The sequence below is a fragment of the Moschus berezovskii genome, chromosome 24 (assembly GCF_049115385.1).
Source record: "Moschus berezovskii isolate FMDL1 chromosome 24, NW_MosBer_1.0, whole genome shotgun sequence".
Lineage (NCBI taxonomy): Eukaryota > Metazoa > Chordata > Mammalia > Artiodactyla > Moschidae > Moschus > Moschus berezovskii.
This window is the reverse complement of record NC_142483.1, coordinates 8,346,579-8,369,048: the sequence shown is the minus strand read 5'-3', so window position 1 is coordinate 8,369,048 and position 22,470 is coordinate 8,346,579. Positions and strand designations below refer to the sequence as shown.

The 22,470-nt window shown below is 55.7% G+C and overlaps 1 protein-coding gene across 4 annotated transcripts; it reads right to left on the bottom strand.

The window, feature by feature from the left end:
• Window positions 1-88: 88 nt before the first annotated feature.
• On the bottom strand, window positions 89-21,764 carry PTPN23 (protein tyrosine phosphatase non-receptor type 23). Of its 4 annotated transcripts, none has more exons than XM_055413697.2 (26): window positions 21,578-21,612; window positions 13,999-14,073; window positions 12,581-12,726; window positions 7,901-8,028; window positions 7,650-7,726; window positions 7,104-7,153; window positions 6,880-7,011; window positions 6,616-6,696; window positions 6,402-6,533; window positions 6,265-6,312; window positions 5,905-5,961; window positions 5,763-5,821; window positions 5,533-5,612; window positions 5,308-5,422; window positions 5,155-5,220; window positions 4,736-4,881; window positions 4,208-4,519; window positions 3,973-4,127; window positions 3,733-3,884; window positions 3,478-3,657; window positions 1,688-3,389; window positions 1,429-1,613; window positions 1,231-1,335; window positions 1,023-1,161; window positions 833-946; window positions 89-757 (listed from the first exon to the last, which is right to left on the bottom strand). In XM_055413697.2, the coding sequence occupies exons 4-26, from the start codon at window positions 7,936-7,938 to the stop codon at window positions 278-280; spliced, it is 4,605 nt and encodes a 1,534-aa protein (XP_055269672.2). In that variant the 5' UTR covers window positions 7,939-8,028; window positions 12,581-12,726; window positions 13,999-14,073; window positions 21,578-21,612; the 3' UTR covers window positions 89-277. The 4 variants fall into 4 exon arrangements, with proteins under 4 accessions (XP_055269672.2, XP_088687955.1, XP_055269670.2 ...); XM_088831829.1 differs by having other exon boundaries at window positions 12,591-12,726; XM_055413695.2 differs by lacking the exon at window positions 12,581-12,726 and having other exon boundaries at window positions 21,578-21,762.
• Window positions 21,765-22,470: the final 706 nt, after the last annotated feature.

The following is a 22,470-nucleotide window of genomic DNA, read 5'->3' as shown; positions in this document are numbered from 1 at the left end:
CGCCAGCTTTAGATGCTCCTTGTGTAAGCAGGTCGGAGTGTGGAAACCAGGGTGGCCTTCCAGGAGCAGTAATGGGGCAGACACTGGCCATAGAACAGGTTTGTTTATTCGAGAGGAAAGAGCTGAAAAACAGGTCCCACAGAGGAGCACAGCCTAACCCAAGACCCGCTACCCCACAGAAGTGTGGGCCGGGCCAGGCAGGACTGAAGGCAGCAGGAATGAGAGGGAGACAGGCCGAGGAGACGGTGTAGTGTGAGGACCAGGCGGGCGCGCCCGGTCAGGTCTTGTTGAGCGTCCAGAGCGGGTCCAGGAGGCTGAGGGGGTCGTCAGTGGGCCGGGCGGCCCGCAGCCCCTGCCCGTTGTGGGCCTGCAGGAAGTCCTGCTTGCTCATGCGCTGCTTACCCCGCAGGGAGCCGTCCAGAGAGAAGGCCTCGGGCGTGAGGGAGGCCAGCAGCTCCAAGGAGGAGGAGGGCGGCCCCAGGCTGGGGGCCTCAGGGACTGGCTGCTCCTCCTCAGGCTGGGGGCCCTCAGGCAGGGGGGAAGAAAGGGGGGGTGGGGAGGAGGAGGAGAGTTGGGTGGACTCTGGGAGGCTGGGGGGCGGCGGGCCGGGGGGCTCCAAAGGGCCTGGCAGGCTGGCCGCTGGGGAGTCCATGCCCCCAGGAGGCCGGATGCTGAGCTTGGCGATCGTGGCCTGGATGGAGCTTATGGGCACGTCCCCACCGAGGACCAGGTCCTGGGAGTCCTGAGGAAGGTGATTCTGGGGAGACACGAGTGGGTGAAGAGGGTGCATGAGGTGCCCAGTGCCCAGAGCACCCGGGAGGGCCCCCCTCACCTTCTGGGCGATGCCGGCGCCAGCCGTGGGCTTGCTGGGCGGGGGCACGCCGTGGCGCTGCAGCACCTGCTCCACGTGCCTCACCACTGCCTCGTGGCAGAACTTGAGGTGCAGCTGTGGGGGCACATGGGGTGGTGAGCTGGGGGCTGTCCCCCGGGGGGAGGGCGCATGCCTGCCCGCTGAGCCTCACCTTCTCCTGCAGCATGTGCTTCCTCTGCTGCCGCATGCGCCGCACCAGCTGGGGCAGCTGGGGAATCCCGCTTCCAGCCTCCACCTCCTGCACGGCCGCGTAGAGCAGCGCGAAGGCCCCCGTGCGGCCCACTCCCGAGCTGTGGCCGGAAGACGGGGTCAGGCCGGGCCCCGGCCCCCAAGGAGCCCCGGGAACCGCCCGCACCTACCTGCAGTGGACGACGACGGGCGTGTGCAGCGGGCGCTGATGCAGGTAGTGGGCATGTACCTCCTGGATGAAGCGCAGCAGGTGGCTGGGGCTGTCGGGCAGGCCTCTACCGGGGGAGGGGGCCTCTGAGCCAGACCTGGTCTCAGCCCACACCACCCCACCACCACCCCCCCACCACCGCCCAGGGCAGCGGACACACAGCTCAGGCCACGTCGGGAAGTGCAGGTGCACCAGGGAGCGCTTGAGGCTCTGGTCCCGGAACTGCAGGCTCAGCACCCGCTCCACGTGCGTCTCGGTGGTGCGGACGCTGCTCAGGGCCAGGCTCAGGGCCCCGTGCACCACGGGCTGGCCCCGCTCGGTGGGGAAGTAGCGAGCCACCTTTTGCTGAGGCACAAACGGGAAGTCAGGGCTGGTGTTCCAGGGTCCCCGCCATCGCCCACCCAACCCGTCCCTCTCACCTTCTCCATCTCGGCCTCCGACACCAGCATAACAATGACAGACACTTTCTGCTCATGCACCATGAGCCAGAAGTCGGCCGCTGTGCCAGGCAGGGGGGCCTGGGTGGCCACCAACGGGGGGCAGTAGGGTGAGAGCCCCTCCACGCGGCTGGCGTTGATGTAGTCGTCCTTGCCGGAGCGCAGCACCACGCGGTTGCTGTCGTAGGGCATGACGTCCTGGTGCCGGTTCTTGAGAGAGTAGCAGCGGGCGATGGCAATGGAGCGGCCCCGGGCATCAAGCTCCTGTGCATCTTGCAGCTCCCGCCACACTGTGTCCAGGGCACCCGCGGCTCCCAGCTGGCCCCGGAAGGCCTCCAGCTCCTGCCGCAACTGCTGCAGCCTCTCGGGGCGCTCATAGGGGTCACGCTCAATCAGCCGCAGGGCCTGTGGCCGCCGGCCCTCAGCCGCGTCCACCTTCGTGGGCTGCAGCAGGGGCTGCCCACCCCCAGGAGGCTGAGGGCCTCCGTGCTGGCTCTCGGGGCTGGAGGACAGCAGGTCAGCAGTGGCGGTGCCTCGGCGGAGACAGGGGGGTGGCTCTGCTGCAGGGGGCCGTGGAGGCACAGGGCCTGGTCCCGGGGAAGGGGCGGGTGAAGGCACCAGGTGGGGAGCAGGGGCCGGCTGGATGGCAGGTGGGGGGCCTCGAATGGAGAGAGGGGCTGCCTGTGGGCCCAGGGGTCTGGGGGCAGGAGCGGGACCATAGGCCAGGGTGGGGTGGGGAGGCTGAGGGGGCCCCGTGCTGGGGAAAGGCAGTGCCCTAGAGTTGGGGGGCGGAGGGTCCTGAGAGGGACCGGGGTACAGCTGGGTGTGCAGGGCAGGTGATGGCTGCCCCAGGACCCCAGGCTGAGGGACGAAGGGGTAGGGGGCCTGGGCGGGCACCAGGCCTGGAGCCTGGGGCGGGAAGACGTGTGGATGCTGGAGTGGAAGGGGCTGGGGGGAAGGCTGGGGTGCCATCCTTGGGGCTGGAAAGCCTGCAGGCACCCCAGAAGGGAAGTGGTGCTGGGCCGGGGGCGCTGTGAGGGGCTGCTTGGGCCCCATCGGGTAGCTGTAGGGCAGAGGCAGCGGCTGTGGTGGGGGGCCCGGGAAGCAAGCCTGGGGAGGGGCTGGGGTGGGGTTTGGCCGCGGGGCTGTATGGCTGGAGATGGGGGCCTGGACACTATCTACGGTGGTGGTGGCCGGCCGGACCCCCATGGCCAACTCGTGGCCTGAGAAGTGGGGAGGGGGCGCTGAGGGGAGGCCAGCGAGCGGAGGGGGTGGCCCCACCCCCCCATAGGGGCCGCTCACCATGCCGTGCTGCGGCGAAGACCGGGGCGCGAGGCCCAGCTCCGGGGCGTAGGCGGGGGCCGTGTAAAGAGCCGGTCCTGGGGCCACAGCCGCCCCTGGGTGCCCCGGGGGCTGGGGGGCCCTGGGTGGCAGCATCTGGGTGGAGCCTGCATAGGCACCAGGCGGTAAGGTGCCGGAGAGGTAGTGGGGTCCTGGGCCTGCAGAGCTGGGGAAGGGGCCGGGAGGGAAGTGGAGGGGGACGGCAGCCCCCAGGAAGGGCTCGGGGGGCAGACTGCGGAGCTCCTCAGGCAGGTCCCCGGCCTCCATCGCCTCGCCCTCCTCCCTGCGGGGCAGCAGCGGCTTTGGCGCTGTGGGCCGTGGCGGCGGCTTCCTCTTGAGCTCCCTGAGAGGTGACCAAGGGGAGAAGGGGAGTCAGAGCCCCTCAGCCTAGCCTGGCTCTGCAGCTGTGCCCAGGGTGTCCCCACACTCACCTGTCCAGGAGCTGCTGGCGCATCGCCTCACGGGCCTGGCAGGTGGACTGCGTGCGTTCCAGGAGAGCAGCCACCTTGCTCTCCAAGTCTGCGTAGAAATCCTTCCCCTCCTGGGACTTCTTCATCAGGTCCTCGTAGGCCTCGTAGGAGGCCACCAGGCTCTGCAGCGTGGAGTTCCACCTGGCGGGCAGAGGGCGGGAGGTGAGCCACTGCAGCCTGGCTCCAGGAGGTGAGGGCCCAGGGCCGGGCACTGACTTCTGGTCCAGGTCACCGAGCACGCGCCGCACGGCTGCGTACTGCACGTTGGCCTCTGTCAGGGCCCGGAGAACGTTGTCCTGGGCGGCCAGGTTCTGCTCCAGGTACCCCCGCAGCTGGTCGTACTTCTTCAGCTGCTCCTCAAACAGCTTCTGCAGGGGTGTGGGGAGGACAGGCGCTCAGGGCCTTGCCACCAAGGCAGGGTGCCGAGAGCCAGCCCGCCGCCCGCGCCGGGCCCACCTTCATCTCTGAGTGGTCGGCCGTCACCAGCGCCGCGGTGATGTCGTCCTTCTGGATGAGCTCGCGCAGCTGCTGCTCCAGGGACACACGCTGGTCCCGCATCTCCTGCACCTTGGCCAGGATGCGCTTCAGGTTCTGCAGCACCGCCTTGTCCTCTGGGAACAGTGGAAGCAGTGAAGCCGGAGCCACCCCCACCCGACTCCAGACCACCCCGGTGTGGGGTAGGAGGGCTCACCTGGGCTGAGGGCCGGTGAGGGCAGGGCGGCCCGCACCTGATCCAGGGGGCCGCTGAGCAGCCGCAGGTTGCCGACGTGCAGGTTCATGGCGCGGTGCAGCTCGCTGTTGGTGAAGGAGGCCTTCTCGTGGACCTCCATGTACCTGGCCCACTCCCGCCTCGCCTCGGCCAGCTCTGCCTTGGACACAGCTGTGCTGGCCGCTGCTGGGCCCACCGCCTCCTGCAGCTTCTGTTCCAGCACCTCGTCCTCCTCCAGGAGGTCCCTGATGTCCTTTAGGGAGGCCTCCACATCCGTGAACACCCCTGACAGCACTGCGGGCAGGCACAGTGGCGGGGTCAGCTCCTGGGGCACAGCTGCCCCTGTCACACGGTGCAGCTCAACACAGGCTGAGCAGTGCAGCCGGAGGGCACGGGGGGTGCTGGTTCACAGCCAAGGGTTGGGTGCTATGCCAGGTGCCGGGAGAGATGGAAACTTCCGTCCCTGCCCAACAGGAGCCAGCAGGTGACCTCCACCTGCTCCGTACTCACCTTGCATGGACTGGACGAGGTTCCTGACGGTGTCGGGGCGGACGCTGAGAGCCGCGCACTTCTCCATGAGCTGGGGTGGGATGTGGTTGTAGGCGTCAAGGTTGTCCACGGTCTCAGGATCCAGCTGCAGTGAATCCATGAACTGGCTGTGGGGCAACAGGACCAGGTGGGTGTGGGCTCAACGCCTCACACATAAAAGGAGCCCCCCAAATGCAGCAACGTCCAAGGTCCTAGCAGCACAACAGTGTCCCAGCCACCAGCACAAAACCTGCCCTGGGCGCTGCTGGAAATACTCACGAGGCCCTGGGCAGGGAGGGTGAGCCAGGAGCCTGCTGTCCGTGGCCTGCCACCCCCCTGCTCCCTCTGGCCCCCGCTGCAGCCTGCACCGGGGGACCCGCCCCCCACGGCCCTGCACTCACTCCAGGACCTCATTCTTGTCCTCAATCTTGGCCATCACCTCCCGGAGCAGCTTGGCCTTCTCCTCGCTGCAGGAGAGGACAGAGCAATTAGCTGGCAGCCCGTATCTCCTGAGGCACCCCAACTTGGGCTAACGGGGGTGTCTGTCCTCTCACCTGTACAGTGACGAGGCTTCATGCGCTGCCATTGGTACAAGCTTGGCGAAGATGTCAGGGCCTGTAACAGCAGGGTCTGTGGGGTTCACCGGCAAGGGCTTCACCAAGGGGGCACCTGGGAGGGAGAGGCAGAGTCCTGGAGACCAGGCCCACCCAGCCTCGGCCGCCTCCATTCTGCAGCGTCTTCACCCCCTACCCCACCCCAGGCTCCCCTCATCTGCAGACCTTTCACAGGCTGAAGGGTGTCCAGCGCTGGGACGGCCTCATGGTAGATGAAATCGTTGTCCTTCTTGGCAGAATTGTACCTGGCATGGGAGGGGGGAGTCTTGAGTGGTCAGCAGAGACCCAGGACCTGGCCCCCAGCCTTGTGGGCCCCTGCTCTCTGGCCCTGATGGTTTCCTCCCAACGATGCAGACAGAGAAAGAACCAGAGCCCCTCAAGCCCCAGAGACTCACTTTCCCCCAATGACATCCATAGCGAAGCGCAGTGCATCCTGCACGGTGTCGGGCTGGCCCTGTGGACGAGGAGCGGAGCTCAGTACAACCACGGCCCGTGCCAGGACCCCCTTGGCACGGCCAGGCTCTCCCCCATCATCACCTTGGCCAGCTTGATGGCTTCATTGAGCTTGTCCAGGGCACTCTGGAAGTACGCAACCTGCAGGGGCCAGCAGAGCCTGGTCCAGCCTTCCATGTGACCTTCCTCCTCCCCCTCCCCCACCCAGCCTGTCTGACCAGCAGGTGGCCCAGAGGAGACAGGAGGCTGCGTGGCTGTCACACACCAGCCAGCAAACAGCACCAAGGTTAGTGTCCGCTTGCGGCTCTGTCCACAGTGGACACCTCCAGGCAGCCACACAGAGGGGAGCCTGGACCGAGGGGTGAAGGACAGAGGGGACACCCCCCGGCCAGGGATCTAACGGGGCTGGAACAGCCAGTGCCCTCCTGGCCCCGGCTCGCTCACCTGCTCCCCGAACTTCTGCTGCTCCTCTGCCTGTTTCCCCATGTGCAGCTGGACAGAAGACATAGCCCTGCTTGATTAGGGGTGACACCTCCACACTGCGCAGCCCCACCCTGCCCCCGCGCCCACACCGCCCTCACATGAGCCACGGCCGCAAAGTAGTAGATCTTCATCTGGACCAGCTTCTTCCAGTCCTTCTGGATCCGGCCCAGCAGCGAGGCAGTGTCGGGATTCTCCAAGGCGCGGCAGGCCTCCTTGTAGTAATCCACCACCTGGGGGCCGGGATGGGCTCCAGGTCGGGGACTGGGGGAAAGCCAGGCCCGGCCCCAGAGGGCCACCGTCCCCCAGGCCTACCTGTGCACTGATGCGCGCCACCAGGAAGCTCTTCCTGTTGTCCAGCATGGACTTCTCCAGGAGGCACTCCTGCGCCTGGCCCTGGAACAGTGGGTGCAGAGGCCCTCCTTCCTCACTGGGGCAGACCACGCACACCCCTCTGCCCAGCCTCCCCTCCAAGCAGTTCCTGACCCACTTGGGCTCAGAGGGTCGCAGCCCAGGCCCCGGCTTGTCCCTCCCTGACCTGTGCACCACCGTCCGGCCCCAGCAAGGGCGGCACCTCACCAGCATGAGGTTGACGTTGAGAGTGAGGATCTGCCGGCTCATGTCCACGCTGTAGGCCTGGGGGAAGTGCTCCCTCAGGTAGGAGAAGGCACCGGCCGCACACTGGAAGTGGGTGCAGGAGACCTTCATGCCCTGGGGGAGAGGGGCTGTCAGAGGCGGAGCCGCTCCAGAGGTTGGGGCTCACTGGAGCTGACAGCACTCAGCACCCCACCCCGCTTCCTCACCTCCTCAGACACCCGCTTGTCCATGGCCCCCAGCATGGAGTGCAGCGCCCCTGGGGAGGCAGAGAATGTGCGTCAGGGCTCAGCTGGTGCTACTGCCCACATGGCGCCAGGGTGAGGCGGGGTCGGGGGGGAAGCCAGTGGATCTGGGGCTCCAGCTCTGCGCCAGGCAGGGACGGGGGGAGGGAAGGGGCCCTCACAGGACTCGGCTCCCCAGGCTGAGGCTGCACCAGCAGGGTTGATGGCAAGGCCAGCCTAGGCTAGCCTTGGTCTCCTCCCGCCAGAAGCAAACCTGAGCCACCAGGGTGTAAGGGGGAGACAGGGTGTCCAGACAAAGAGGAGAGGCCACCTCTGTGCCTGGAGCACATAGCAGCAACTCCAAGAGAAGGCAGCCTAGCAGAGCCTCCCCACGAGGGGGGCTCCCTGTGGCCCAGGAGGCAGGCAGAGCTGAGGGAAGGCAGGAGAGGGTCAGGATCCAGATGTCTTCTGCTGAGATGGGCAGGGCAGGGCTGGGAGTGAGGGGGCCCCAGGGAAGGCCAGGCAGCTCACCAAGGTTGTAGAGAATGCAGGCCTGCTCGTACTTGATGTCTTCGTGGGCTACAGACTTCCCGGAGAAGATCTCAGTCCTGGGGACAGGCCACCACAGTTGTGAGGGGGAGCTGGTGAAGCAAGCCCCCTCCCAGTGCAGGGTGGGAGGGAATGGGGGCTAGGGAAAACCACCCCAAGCAGCTCCTCATCCTCTATGGCAAGGAAACAGGAAGGGGGGAGAAGGGCACCCTCCAGGCTTCCCCAGCGCTCACCAGGTGACCGAAACGGCGGCCTCCTGACCGGAGCCCATGGGGACCCGACTCTGCAGGTAGTGAAGCTGGCCCAGGTACTTGCGGAGGACACTGCAGCCCTCGAAATCACGTGGGACACGGATGGCGTTCTGTGGGAGGGAGAGAGGCGGCCGACTGTCATTTGAAGCAGAAGACAGGCCTGTGTGCCCACGAATGCCCGGCCAGACACGTCGGAGCTGGGGGACTGTGCAGTGCAAGAAATCCAAAGGAAGTCCACAGCTACCTGCAGTCACTGAACAACCATCCCGCCAGCCAGATGCTTCCACCAAATCGGCTCCACTTTTCCATGAAGTAGTTTAAAACATGCATTAAAATTTTTAAAGTACTTAATGTTTGACCCATATTTCTGTATCTAAAAATATGAGATACAATAGCCATGAAAACTGAAGACAAGGCTCTCCACTGACATGTCAATATGTCCATAACACATTTACTGTTGGAGAGAAAAAAGCATCTAACAGATAAGCAACATAATTTCACTGCTGAAAATAGTACAGAAATAGATCCAACTAGTTATACAAAGTGAAAAAATTCTAGACAGTTACATACCAAAGAGATAAGTGATCCCTGGATAGTCAAGTTTAAGTAGTATATCTTACTCTGTACATACATACAGGGACATCTTTGATTATATTGGTTATGTATTCCAATTTTTTATTTTTATTTTATATTGTACTATGTTTTATTCACAGTGTTGTGTTTGTTTCATGTGTATAGCAAAGTGATACAGTCATATATATATATATGAATTAACAAAAGCAGTTCCTGTCTTTTGATGGGGTGCTCATGGTTTATAACATAAATGGCATTACTTTGAGAGAGGGATAACAGTATGGCATTGGGTTTATTTTCTTTTTGCAGCCTGAGGCAGTTGTAAAATAACTTAATGTAGCTTTTTACAACTGTGTATTCTATAGTATTTTTTCATTTGGTGCAATTTTAACTGTTAATGTTTTTGGCATTGTGCTTTGTACCATTTATTAAATAAAAATTTTAAAAAACACTATTTTTCATTTTTATAGTAATCAATGAAGCTAGTCCCACTTGGGGGGGGGGGTTGTAAACTCTCCCCTCAAATGTCAGAGCAGAAAATATAAAGAATCAGGTTGCTATACACCTAAAACAGCACTGCAAATCAATCCACTATACTTATATATAAACTTTTTAAACAAAGAAACAGAAGAAGAAAGGCCTGCAGTATTCCCCTCGGTAAGCTGGGCTGCTGTCACATCCTCACAGCCTGAGCAGCCTTGGGTCCCAAGGCTGGACTGTCCCAGGGCTGAGGGAGCTGGGGAGTCTGGGGCAGCCAGTGAGCCTTCCTTGGATCTGTAGTGCCTGGTCCCCTCTCCATGGGACCCCAAACTCCACATCCAGGCCGGCCCTCCCATAGCTACTGCAAGTCTACTGCACCCCAAAACTTGTGGACATTCTGGGGTTCAAGAGCTGTGAAGTCACCCTTTATGTCTCCTGGTGGGGCTCCTACTTCCAGCTTCCTTCCTTAAAGTCCATCCACAGACCTTTGGCAGCACCCCCAGCAAAGCACCTTTCTGTGGTTATGTTTTGAATGGTGGGTGAAGGGTGAGGAAGCAGCGCTCTTGCGTATTTCTTTGTGCACTTTGCACTCTAATTACAACCCAGGAGCCCAACTCTCTCTCCTGAGGCTCTGATTGCTCCAGTGACTAAAGCTGGGTCTGAAGAAATGCTGCCATCTTATGGCCGTTTCTGGTAACAACAACTGGAAAACCTGTGCTTAAGAACGCATAACAGCCAGAAGGCCTGTGAGACTCAAAAAGACACCTATGCTCTAGAAATAGCGGTAGGTAAGAATTTGTTAGCAATGGCTTTCAAAAGCCAACTTCCGAAGTAAATCTTACTCCTCCTTAGAAAGTAAAACGCACATAAAAATACCTTTACCACTCCTAATTCTTAAGTGCAAATCAGAATGACGATGAGGTATCATCTCTCAGCACAAAGTCTGCAAACAGTAAATGCTGGAGAAGCCGCAGAGAAAAGGGAACCGTCCTGCACTGCTATGGGAATGTAAACTGCTAGGAGCCACCATGGAGAGGCTACAGATGTGCGTTCACGGACGGAAACAAGCAACCAACCCACGCGGCAGTCCATTCCTAGAATAATGCGGAGAACACCATCCTTCAGAAGACGCGTGCACCCCAGCGTTCACCAGGACACTGTTTACAACAGGAAAGGGTGCAAGCCTCCAAAAACTGCAGCCACACACCAGCTGATACAGGTTGACTACATACACACAATGGACTATCAGCCATAAAAAAGAATGCAAAAGTGTCACTGCAGCAACCTGGATGGATCTGGAGATAACACTAAGTCAAATATGGAAAGAAAAATATTCTATAATATCACTTACAGATAAAAAACTGGATATAAATGAACTTGCCAAACACCTACTATTGACTTACTAAACAAATTTAGTCATGAAATGAAAGCTGGAGAAGATGGAGATAGAAAACATCTTGAATAAGATATGTATAATTATACATATATAAATTATGTACGCTTTATACCACATATAAAGCGTATATTATGTATACATATAACATTAAATATGCTTATCTATAAGATAAACAAAAAGGTCCAACTGAATAGTACACAGAAATCTGCTCACGACTCTGATGATGTATAGGAAAGTAGAACGGGAAAAAGAATTTATATATTTATATGCATATGTGGATCATGTTCCTTGTATCTCAGGCACATACACAATTGTAAATGAGCTCAGAGAATAAAATTGCATTAAAACACAAACACCTGAAACAACCGCCTGCTCTTCCCATGAGGCCTCGGTAACTGATACTGGGTCACACATCACCACAACCTGGGCAGCTAGGGTTCCCAGCTGGGCGTGAGGCAGCTGGGAAGTATATTGCAGAAGTAGAGCAACCCCTGGAGATGGTGAACCTGGTCCACTCTGGACAGCCCAGTAACTCCAGATCAGCACGGGGGAACCTACTCCAGGATTTGTAATAATAGTGTGCAAAAAAAATAATCCAGGGGAAGAAAAAACATACATGTATCACACTACATCAATCAGCCAGAGCTCAGGAAAAATAAACATAACATTAAAAATATTCTCCATGCACTGATAAGTTTGAAATGAAATTTAAAATGAAAAAAATGACAAAGTGTAAAAATACTGGACAAGGAAAACATGCAGCACAGCTTTACAATGTAATAATATCAGCCCCTGCCCACCCACAAAAAAAAAAAAAAAAGAATTTGGGCCACTGGTATCAGCATACAGAGACCCACACACAACATTACAAAGTGAACGAAGAAACAGGGACACATCACAGGATAACCACAAGACGTGATGTCTCAAAACCGATAAAGGAGCTACGTGACAAAACGCAGGCAGATTCTCACACACAGGTAGAGGGATAGGAAACGGGTGAATTCAAAGGGTTAGACACAGGTACAACCCTCAAGTAGGGAAAACAGATCATCCGAAAAAAGACTCACGCTACAGCAACAGGCAACCTATTCCACACTGCGGAATCACAGCGTACAAAGGCAGTGAACGAGTGGAAAGTAAAAGACAGGTGCATACATCCGGCTACCTCATTTAGGTACAGAACGGAACGGAACCAATAAAAAATATAACGTTAAAAATATTCTATACACTAATCAGCTCCAAATGAAATATCAAATAAAAAAAGAACTAAACGACAAAGAGTCTACTACAAGGTCTTCAGGCCTCGGTGACAAGGTGTGGCTATCACATGCCTGGGTCTGGGCAGCCCTGGAATCAAGGTAGGACTGCATGGCTGGCTGGGGGAGCTGGGGAGGACAAGTCAGCCAGTGAGCCCCTGATCTGCCCCTGGGGGGCCTGAACCCTCAGGATGGAACCACCATCTGCAGATGCAGCTGGGTCCTCAAGCACTTAAACCAAGCAGGCACCCCCCAAAGGATGGTGGAACCTCTGAGCTCAAAGAACACCTCCAGGTCGCCTCCTTGTGCTGGACATCCCGCCTCCAGCCTCCATCCTGAGACTCGGCCCACCCAAGAATGACAGCACCTAAAGGCACCTTGATTCCACAGGGTGAGATGTGTCTTAAGGGTGAAAGGTGAGGGGAAAGGCACCAGAGCCCTTCAGTGTTTTTCTGGGACATCCCCCTCTATTTGACAGCCCAGGAGCAAGACTTTCCTTAAGGCTTTCTGCTGGAGTAACCAGCTGGGCAGGAAAAGTGCTGCCGTCTTGTGGCCGTTCCCTGTAATAGCAGCTTGAAGACCTGTGCTTGTGTCTGCTGGAATTGTTAATGACATGTGCTCTCCAGAAATGTCCTGGGGTGGGTAATTGAAACAGAATTCAAAAAGGGGCCCACTTTCCAGAGCTCCTGTCCATGGGGTACAAATTGGACTCGGGCTCTTTTAAATGAAAGCTGAGGAACACTGCCTCTGTTTTGCTAATCAGCAGGGAAATTCACATGAGAACTACAACGGGGTACTACCTCTCCTGCTCAGAATGGATATCAACAGAGACTACTGGCAGGAAAACCGGGAGAGAGCAGGGGGAAAACGGAAGCCCCAAAGCTGTGGGGAGAAATGGAAACTGGCAGCAGGCGCTATGAAGATCCCGAAGGAGGGTCCCTGAGGGTGGAAACTGACAGCTGTTTACATGATCCGGAAGGTCCACACGAGGCTGGATATCAAGGGGACAGCCACTGATCAAAAACACCCACGGATGGTGTCCTTTCCTGAAGCAATAGAATAACTGAGACACGGGCAGAAGCAAAATTTCCAAGCACTGGGGCCTGCAGGAAAAAAACATGCAGCAGAGCTTTCAGTTCAGTTCAGTTCAGTTCACTCAGCCGTGTCCGACTCTCTGCGACCCCATGAATCACAGCACGCCAGGCCTCCCTGTCCATCACCAACTCCCGGAGTTCACCCAAACTCACGTCCACAGAGTTGGTGATGCCATCCAGCCATCTCATTCTCTGTCGTCCCCTTCTTCTCCCGCCCCCAACCTTTCCCAGCATCAGACTCTTTTCCAGTGAGTCAACTCGTCGCATGAGGTGGCCAAAGTATTGGAGTTTCAGCTTTAGCATCAGTCCTTCCAATGAACACCCAGGATTGATCTCCTTTAGAATGGACTGGTTGGATCCCCTAGCAGTCCAAGGGACTCGCAAGAGTTTTCTCCAGCACCACAGTTCAAAAGCATCAATTCTTTGGGGATCATTTACAATGTAAAAATATCAGCCCCCACCCAAGGTGAAATGGTGCCATTGGTAACATTTACACAGACTAAGACACAATGTTACAAAGTGAACTGAGAAGAGAAAGGGACCCATCACCAGATAACCACAGAGGGGTGTCTGAAAATTGATACACAGCAACTATGCGGCAGAAGGCGGCCAGCTGTCACTCAGAAAACAAGCTTATTTCACCAGAAGCAGACCAGAGGAAAGGAGCGATATATTCAAAGGGTAAGACATAGCTACACACACTCAACTAAGGAAAACAGACCACTGGAACATACCTACGCTGCACCATAGCGCAACCTACTGTGCGCTCTGAAATCATAACGTACAAAGGCAAAGTGTGGGTCGGGAAAAAGGTACATTTATTGAATTAAGTCAGTCCCATTCAACGAGTCAAAATAAACATCAACCCAGGAGAGCAAACTAGTGAATCCTACTGGAAAACAACCCTCAGTATTCACTGGGAATCTCCAGGTTTGGCCACCTGATGCGAAGAGCCGACTCACTGCAAATACTCTGACGCTGGGAAAGACTGAGGGCAGAGAGAGGAGGATGTGGAGAGCCTGAGACGGCCGAACGGTACTCTCGACTCCACGGACGTGAGTCTGAGCGTCCTTCAGGAGTGAAGGACACGGAAGCCTGGCACGATGCAATCCACGCAGTCCCAAAGACTTGGACACGACCGAGCAACGACAACAATTTATATATTTTCCATCATTAGCTTTGCTTTTACAGAGGAAAAATTATTGAATTTAAATAAGAACAGTTTTATCTCCCAATCAAACCAATTTTGTTCACACCTGTGTAAAAATACTGTCTTCCTACCTGTCTGAGCAACTCCAGTTTCTTCAGTTCCTCATTGTAGGCTTCTGGATTCTCTCCATAATTCTTCAGGACAAACTAGAGAGAGAGAGAGAGAAGGCTGTAAACCAGGGATAGAGCATCTTTCCCTGCTCCCGCCCTCGGAGTCCTCGGCAAGCACCAGCCATGGCTCAGGATGGAGACCAGACCCACTGCCACCATCTCATCTCCTGCCCCACTGCGAACCCGACCTCCAGAGCAAGGCAGCACCAAGACACTTTCTGGGGCAGCCTCCTTTTTTGAGCAAAATGGAAAATATGCCTGCACAACCTGGCTGGAATCCCCTGGCTGGCCCTCACCATGCTGCCGTCCTCCCTACTAAACCCAGAACTGGGCCAGCTCAAGAAACCAGGGAACTCAGTCGGCTGGTGGGATCCTACTGAGCATTTGTAAATGGGCCACGAGTTCAAGCCTCCCTCGTGTCTGGGGCCCTGCGGTGGCCCGGGATCACCACTGTAATCCCAACCCGCCAGCAAATGTAGGAGAGAATCACAGAAGAGTGGGAGTGCAAAGCCTTGGCCAGCCCACCCCTGGGGACAGGGCTCCACAGAGATAAGAGTCCTCGGTGAGCAGAGGCCTGTGGCGCCGTGATGGGAATGACCCGGGGGGAGGGGGGAGGGGAGGTCACTCCGCACATCAGAGGCGGGGCTGGCACGCTCGTGGATGGTGGGCACACTCACCAGCCTGGAGGCAGGGCCTGGCCCACCAAGACCAACATCGCGGCAGCTCCACCACTCCTGTTGGAGGACCTGGAGTCTGGGTCAGCAGTCTGGGGGCCCAGGTCCATCACTCCGCATACACTAAGGGCACTGGTCCCCAACTCCCAAGGCTCCTTAAGGCCCCGCCAAGGCCTGGGAGGCGGGGAAGGAAGGGGCGGCCTGCCCTGTCCAGCGGCACACTCACACCATGCCTGTGGCCTGCCAGTCACCCGGGACCCTCCCGGGAACTGTGACACGTGGCCGCGCAGTGAGCCCATGGGAACCTGGAAGGCCGTATGAGCGCGTTAGCCGCCTGGCGGGGAAGAGAGAGGAGGGACAGGCAGAGGGAAGCGGCTCCTGAGCTCCCTTCAGCTCCATCTGGCCACAGCTCCGAACCTCTGACCCCGACCCTCTTCCACTGGCTTTACCTCCCCAGTTTGCTATCCCCGCCCACCTCTGGCCCGGACACCCCACCCCTTCAAATCCACCCCTCATCCGGTGGTCAGATTCGTCTTTCTAACATGACTCCAGTGTTACTCCTGACTTTATATCCTTCTGAAACACATGCACTCCTGGGGAAAAGAAAATAAAGCCCAGCTTGATTTTCTCAGGACAGTGAGATTATGGTAAAAGAGCTGTAATCTAAAGGGGAAAAAAAATGTAATCTGAGAAGAATGTGCACAGCAGTGCTTCCCCAAACCTCCAGGACCAAATCTAATCTTCAGAGCACAGAGTTCACGGTCCTTCAGTCAGCTCCCAATAGCCTTCAGCTCCCAGGGACACCCAGTCAACAGTACTCTGGATGACCGCTCTCGGCTCTCAACGCTTGTCCACGCATTGCCCCCACCACCTTCTCTGCTAAGACTCCACTAAAATATCACCTCCCACAGCATCAGCTGCTGCTCCCCCCACATTTGGAAAGTGCCTCCATCGGACTGTGCGCCTCCCAGCAGGGTCATGTCAGTGACCACCCCCATGCCCAAGAGTCTGTCGGGAATGGTACGGGCCTGATTTGATGTGTTCCATCCTCAGCAAACGGTTGCCTTTACAGGAAATGCACAGGATGGATGAACAGACTGAATAATACCAAAGGAGACACTCGGAAAAACTGAGACGACGTAACAATTTACCCAACAATTATCTTAGTCTTTCTGAAAGACAAGTATCATAAGGGGGCCAGAGGGCAGGAAACTATTGTAGATTAAAAGAGATTAAAAAAAGAACTACCCTATGAGAACCGTGACTGGATCTGAGTTTGGAAAAAAAACAGTTATAAAGGATGTCCCCAAAAAAAAAAAAAAAAGGATGTCCAGGGCTAACAGGTGAAATTTAAAACACAGTAGAAAATTTCTGTGGATTTTCTAAGGTGTGATACTAACAGTATAGTTATACAGGAGAAAATCCTCTCAGGACCTGCTGAGACGTGGACAACTTACTGTCAAAGGGGTGTGTGTGTATGTCGTGTGTGTGTGTGTGTGGACCTGCTGAGATGTGTACAACTTTGTTTCAAAGGTTCATGGGTACGGGGGGGGGATGTGTGTGTGTGTACAGAGAGAGAACAAATATGGTGCAATGTAACTATCACCATTGTTGTGTGTGTGTCTGTGTGTGTCTGTGGGGTGTGTGTGTGTGTCTGTGTGTGTGTGTCTGTGGGGTGTGTGTGTGTGTCTGTGTGTGTGTGTACAGAGAGAGAACAAATACAGTGCAATGTAACTATCACCATTGTTGTGTGGGTGTGTGTGTATGCAGACCTGCTGAGATGGGGGTGTGTGTGTGTGTGTGGAGGGGTATGTGTGTGTGTGTGTCTGTGTCTGTGTGTGTGTGTGGGTGTGTGTCTGTGGGTGGGTGTGTCTGTGTGTGTGTGTACAGAGAGAGAACAAATACAGTGCAATGTAACTATCACCATTGTTGTGTGGGTGTGTGTGTATGCAGACCTGCTGAGATGGGGGTGTGTGTGTGTGTGGAGGGGTATGTGTGTGTGTGTGTCTGTGTCTGTGTGTGTGGGTGGGTGTGTGTCTGTGGGTGGGTGTGTCTGTGTGTGTGTGTACAGAGAGAGAACAAATACGGTGCAATGTAACGATCACCATTGTTGTTGTTCGGTTGCTAAGTCATCTCCAACTCTTTTTTGTGACCCCATGGACTGCAGCCCACCAGGCTCCTCTGTCCATGGGATTTTTCAGGCAAGAATACTGCAGTGGGGTGCCACTTCCTTCTCCAGGGGGGTCTTCCTGACCCAGGGATCAAACTCGCTTCTCCCGCATTGGCAGGCAGATCCTTTACCACTGAGCCACCAGGGAAGTCCAACTACCAAAATTAAGTAGCAAGAATTTGGGCGAGCACTGCATTCTTCTTTTGACTTTTCCGTATGTCTGAAATCTGGAAAATGAATGTTTTAAGAGCTGTTGAGGGAACTCCTGGGTGGTCTAGCGGTTAGGACTTGGCACTGTCACTGCTGTGGCCCAGGTTCAAGCCCTGATCAGGTAGCTGAGATCTCGCAGGCCACGCGGTGCGGCCAAAAAAAAAAAATGAATTGCTGAGCTAAATGATACCTAAAAAACACTTTCCTTACATCATCATTTCTTAGCCTCTTGTTGGATCCTTTGAGAACATGATAAAAGCCATGAAACAATCTCCCTTCAAGTATTCATCTATCCAAAAACACAAGAACTTGCCAACACGTTCAGGGGGTTTACAGACACGTTGAAGACCATTTATGGGCTCTTGGTTTATAATCCTTGCTGTGATCTAGCCAATCCCTCACCCCGCCCATCCCCCAATTCAGAGACATAAAATGTGATCTGAGCTATAGCGTCAAACTTGACTATCGAAATGGGAACACGCTCTTTCTCCGATTAACTCCCTTCTCATAGGAGGCTTCTGTTTGCTCACCCCGAGGCGACAGTAAAAGCAGAGCCCTGAGGCCCTGTGGGACAGAGGCCGAAGGGATCTGAGTGACATCTGAGAGTCCCAGAAACAAGGCTTCAGCTGCCGTCACTGGGAACACCTGTCCCTGCGGTCATGCCGTGGTGAACGGGCGAGAGATGATGCCTCTGATCGCAGCAAACTGTCCCTGAAGGAGACCGTCTACCTGTCTCATTCCTCCTCCAAGATCTGCAGCAAACACAGAGCTCCCACCCACGGGCCAGACACGTGCCAAGTGCCTCGTAGGTCACTCAGCCCTAATAGCAGCCCAAAGAGGCAGACAGTACTGTCGCCATTTTACAGCTGAGGAAACTGAGGCAAGCAAGGTAAGACAGTTGCCGAGGTCGCAGCACTAGTCCCTGACAGCGCGCCCGGCGTCCGGGCTCCAGAGCCCACACTCCTGACCGCACATCAGACGAACCCATGTCTATTTTTCAAACACAGTTCTCATAAAACACCAAAAAACTGGAAGAGAACTCAAATCTCCGGCCACAAGGTGAGTCGATGGAGCAGAAGGTGAGTTTGAACTCTGACAAAATCCTCCATGGCTGATCGCTCACTCCCCCACCACACAGAGGAAAGAGGCAGCTGAAGGTGCGATAAAGGACAGAGACCATCTCTCAGACAGCGTCCCTACAGCACAGGCTTCCGAGAGTGAGAAACAAGGTCTGGTCAGGACGCGAGGGCCGCCACAGGGCCTGGGAAGGCAGGCCCAGCAGCAGGCAGAGCCCGGACCTCAGCAACACGGGTTGGGAGTAAGACACTAGAGGGCACCGCCAGGACCCCGGCACACCTCCACAAGTGACAGCCAGCTGGGGCCGAGAGGACCAGGGCCCCCCAGAGCCCGGCCAGGCTTTGGAGAAGCTGGGGTTCTTTTTTCCTGAGCGAACAATGAGACCTGTGAACAGTTTCATGTTGAAAGCATGCCCAGGGTTCAGAGCCACTGGGAGGAAAAAGCAGGGAAAGAAGTTATAAGTTAAAAATACACAGGCTGGAAAGGCTTTCTCCAAAGAGAAATACTAAAACAGTAAGTCCTGGCTGTGCCCCTAGGTTGCTGTGAGACCGCAGCTTGGTTTTTCACGTGTAATATGGTGTTCAGAGTAGGTGCCTCTGAATTGTGGTGAAGACTCTTGCGAGTCCCCTGGACAGCAAGGAGATCAAACCAGTCAATCCTGAATATTCATTGGAAGCACCGATGCTGAAGCTCCAATACTTTGGCCACTCGATGTGAAGAGTCGACTCACTGGAAAAGACCCTGATGCTGGGAAAGACTGAAGGCAGGAGGAGAAGGGGCAACAGAGGATGAGGTTGGATGGCATCACCGACTCAATGGACATGAGTTTGAGCGGGCTCTGGGAGACAGTGAAGGACGGGGAAGCCTGGCGTGCTGCAGTCCACGGGGTTGCAAAGAGTTGAACGTGACTTAGCAACTGAACAACAACAATTACCCGCTATGTCTAACTCACGGAGCTGTCATAGGACTTGAGCTATTTCCTAAACAGAGAAAGAGGACGCTAAGCTGAAAGTATTGTTTACAATATGCCAAGGCCTGTACTAGGGACTCAAATGCATTAACTCATTTTTTAAAGTATATCTTGCTTTTCTCTTTTTATTTTATTTTTGGTTGCACTAGGTCTTGCTGCTGTGCTCCGGCTTTTTGTAGCTGCTCCGAGCGGAGGCTACTCTGCTGTAATGCGTAGGCTTCTCATTGTGGCGGCGTCTCTTGTTGCAGAGCACAGGCTCTAGGCCCAGGGCTCCAGCAGTTGCGCCACATGGGCCCTGGAGCGCAGGCTCAGTAGCTGTGGCCCACGGGCTTAGTTGTCCCGAAGCATGTGGAATCTTCCTGCACCACGGATCAGACCCATGTCCCCTGCATTGGCAGGCAGATTCTTAACCACTGGACCACCAGCAAAGTCCCTGTGTTAACTCTTGATGCCCATAAGTTTATAAGGTATATTATTAGTTCTGTTACAGGTGAGAAAAATGAGGCCCAGATTAGTGAGGTAATCATTTGTAACAGCTGAAGTCACTCAGCTATTAAGTCGAAAAGGTGGGACCTAAACCAAAGTCTGCCTGATTCCAGCGTCTATACTATTTCTGTGACATTACTCTGCCCTTTTACCAAGCAACCAATGGCCCAGAATTCTGTAGGCAGATGAAAGTGAAAGTCGCTCAGTCATGTCCGACTCTTTGTGACCCCATGGACTATACAGTCCCTGGAATTCTCCAGCCCAGAATACTGGAGTGGGTAGCCTTTCTCGCCAGGCGATCTTCCCAACCCAGGGATTGAACCCAGGTCTCCCGCACTGCAGGCAGATTCTTTACCAGCTGAGCCACCAGCGGTAGATGAGATCACTGGATCCTGCCATTATTTTGCAGATTAGAAAAATGGGAACCAGAGATCAGCAATGGCAGTTCTAGAATTCTGAGCCAAACTTCCTAATTCTTGACCCAGGGTCAAGATTTTCTTTCACTTTCTCTGATACTAACATGGTCTCATTTGTCTGTGTATTCTTTTTCCCCCCATGGATGATGGAAGTGTTTCACTTCTGTTCTTAATTTGATATACATCTTAGAATTAAAACAGTAGATGTAAAAGAGGCCACACTTTGGGAAAGAAGTAAAATTCTGGAACTTTAGATCTATTAGGTTAATTTCTGGGAAGTCTCCATTGGTCCACTGGGGCCTGGGGTTTGATCCCTGGTCAGGGAACTAAGATCTCATAAGCTGGGAGGCTCGGCCAAAGTTTGTTTTTTTTTTAAATCTAATTTTCTGGTTTTACAAATGAGGAAAAAGATGCCCAAAGAGATTAAATGATGGACTGAAAGGAATATAAACTGTTGGTGTCTGAAGGAAGGCAGTGGCAGTGTGAACAGAGAAAGGGGGAGCTTCTTGGAAAACTTCTTCCCCATTTTCTTTCTTCAATTTTTTTTTTTCCTCAGCCACCTTACTCAGCGGGGCACCATCAAGATTCTAAAAGCAGCTGTATTAAAACCACAAGGATGTCAACCTGCAGCAGCCTCCTGGTTGTTCCTTTTCACTTCTGCTCTGTCCTTCGATGATACCAGACGGTCCTTCCCAAGGCAGATGTCTCACAGGGTACCTGATGCCCAGTCGACACACCTGGACCTGCTTTGTATCAGCCACACCTGATCTCCCCACAGCGGTCCCTTGCCTCCCTCAACGCCAAAACTGCCCGTCTCTTCCATCCAACTGAAGAGTCAGCAAAGGACTGCTAGGGTCGCTCTGGAAGCTACAATACTATTTATCCCCTAGTCGCAGTCGCGAAAGCAGTAACGCTCCCCTAAACGACACAGAGTTGTATCTTCTGGTCCAAAGGGGCTCCAGATTACGGTTCTTCTTCTGAGACCAGACAGAATTGCACCAAGTGTTAGAGCGACTCCAATCGCAGACGTCAGGCTGGCCGGGGCCTTAAAGCACATCCTGAGCCATCCTCGGCGTCCGTCCCAGTCCGGTCGTAGACGGACGGCACAACGAGGGCCAGGCACAGCCTTTCCACCCTGACGGTTAAGGAGGGCCACCCACCGATCCCCCAGGGCGGTGCTGGCGTGGATGAGGGGAGGAGCAGAACTAGGTCCAAAGCGTCACGCCAAGGAAGTGAGGTGCCTCGGCGGGGACCGCGGATGGCTGGGGCAAGGAATCGCAAAGCACGTTCCGATCAGACAGCGGGTGCTACCCGGGGCTGGTGGGGTCGCGGGAGACGCTCTGCGAGCGCGCAGGGCTCAGACAGGGTGCGGTGGGGGTGCGCCAGGCGAAGGAAAGCCAGCGGAGGCCCCTCCTGGCCTCACCCGACCCCGCGACAAGGCCTGAGGAGATGATGGACGCGCAGGGGGCGTCACGCGCCGGCGGACGGAGAGACGCGGGAGAAACGGGGAGGGGCGGGGAGGGGGAGCTGCCCTTACCTTCTTCACGGCTGGCTGAAAGTGGAAGTCCCCGGCCTCTTTCAGGTCCAGCCAGATCATGGGCATGCGGGGCACGGCCTCCATGGCCGCAGGCACCCGCCGGCCCCCCGGCCGCTCCCCGAGCTTTCACAGCTGCAGGCTCAGCCGCGCACCCCGCCCCTCCACGCCGGAAGTCACTTGTCACGCGGGGTTGGAAAAAAATGTCCCTACTGCCTGCTGGGAGAGGCGGTCCCCGCCCGTGCAGCCTTTTGCGCAGGCTCATTTTCTGTTGCGCATGCTCAGTTTCTTGCACCCGGGCACGTGTAGAGGGCAAACCTGCAGCCCGAGGCGAAAGGGTTTCTGGGAGTCGTAGTCTATCTGCATCTAATTGCTAAGCAGGGAGGTAACTGGTTTCTTCTTCCTGGGCAAAGTAGACCGCAGGGACCTGGCTCGGGATCCAGGCGCTCCCCACTCAGGGGAAGGACATTCGAGAACGTAGCCATAGACTTGTAGACCCTAAGTAGTGTCGAAAGCCTTGGTAGATGGGGTCAGATGCTGTGGTAGAGATAACGTGGTGGCGGGCCACCCCCAAAAGTGACTTAAAAACAGCCTTGGAGTAGAGGCTGCCTGGCCAAGGAGACAGGGCTAAGAAGCAAGCAAGGCGTTTCACCCCAGGTGTCGAGCTTTGGAACAGAGGAGTGACTGGTTGGAGACTGGCACGCTCGGCTGAGCCTGTAGGACCGGGCACTGCCTAAGAGACGGACAAGTCCGTTTTTGATGATGGGGAGAGAAGTGGTAAATGAAGTGAGAGAGAGGGAGGCCTAGAGCGATGGGGCTGGGGATGACTATATACAGCCACGCGAATGCCTTTCAGTCTGGAAGGGGACCAGGAAGCAGAGAACAGTTATTAGCTC

Bases quoted from the DNA above. Each gene is read 5' to 3' on its own strand.
- PTPN23 (XM_055413694.2), bottom strand. From the start codon at position 21,661: ATGGAGGCCGTGCCCCGCATGCCCATGATCTGGCTGGACCTGAAAGAG. The intron at 14,074-21,577 runs GTAAGGGCAGCT...CTCTCTCTCTAG, and splicing joins TTCAGCCAGCCGTGAAGAAG to TTTGTCCTGAAGAATTATGG. The intron at 5,423-5,532 runs GTCTGCAGATGA...TCTCCCTCCCAG, and splicing joins CACCCTTCAGCCTGTGAAAG to GTGCCCCCTTGGTGAAGCCC.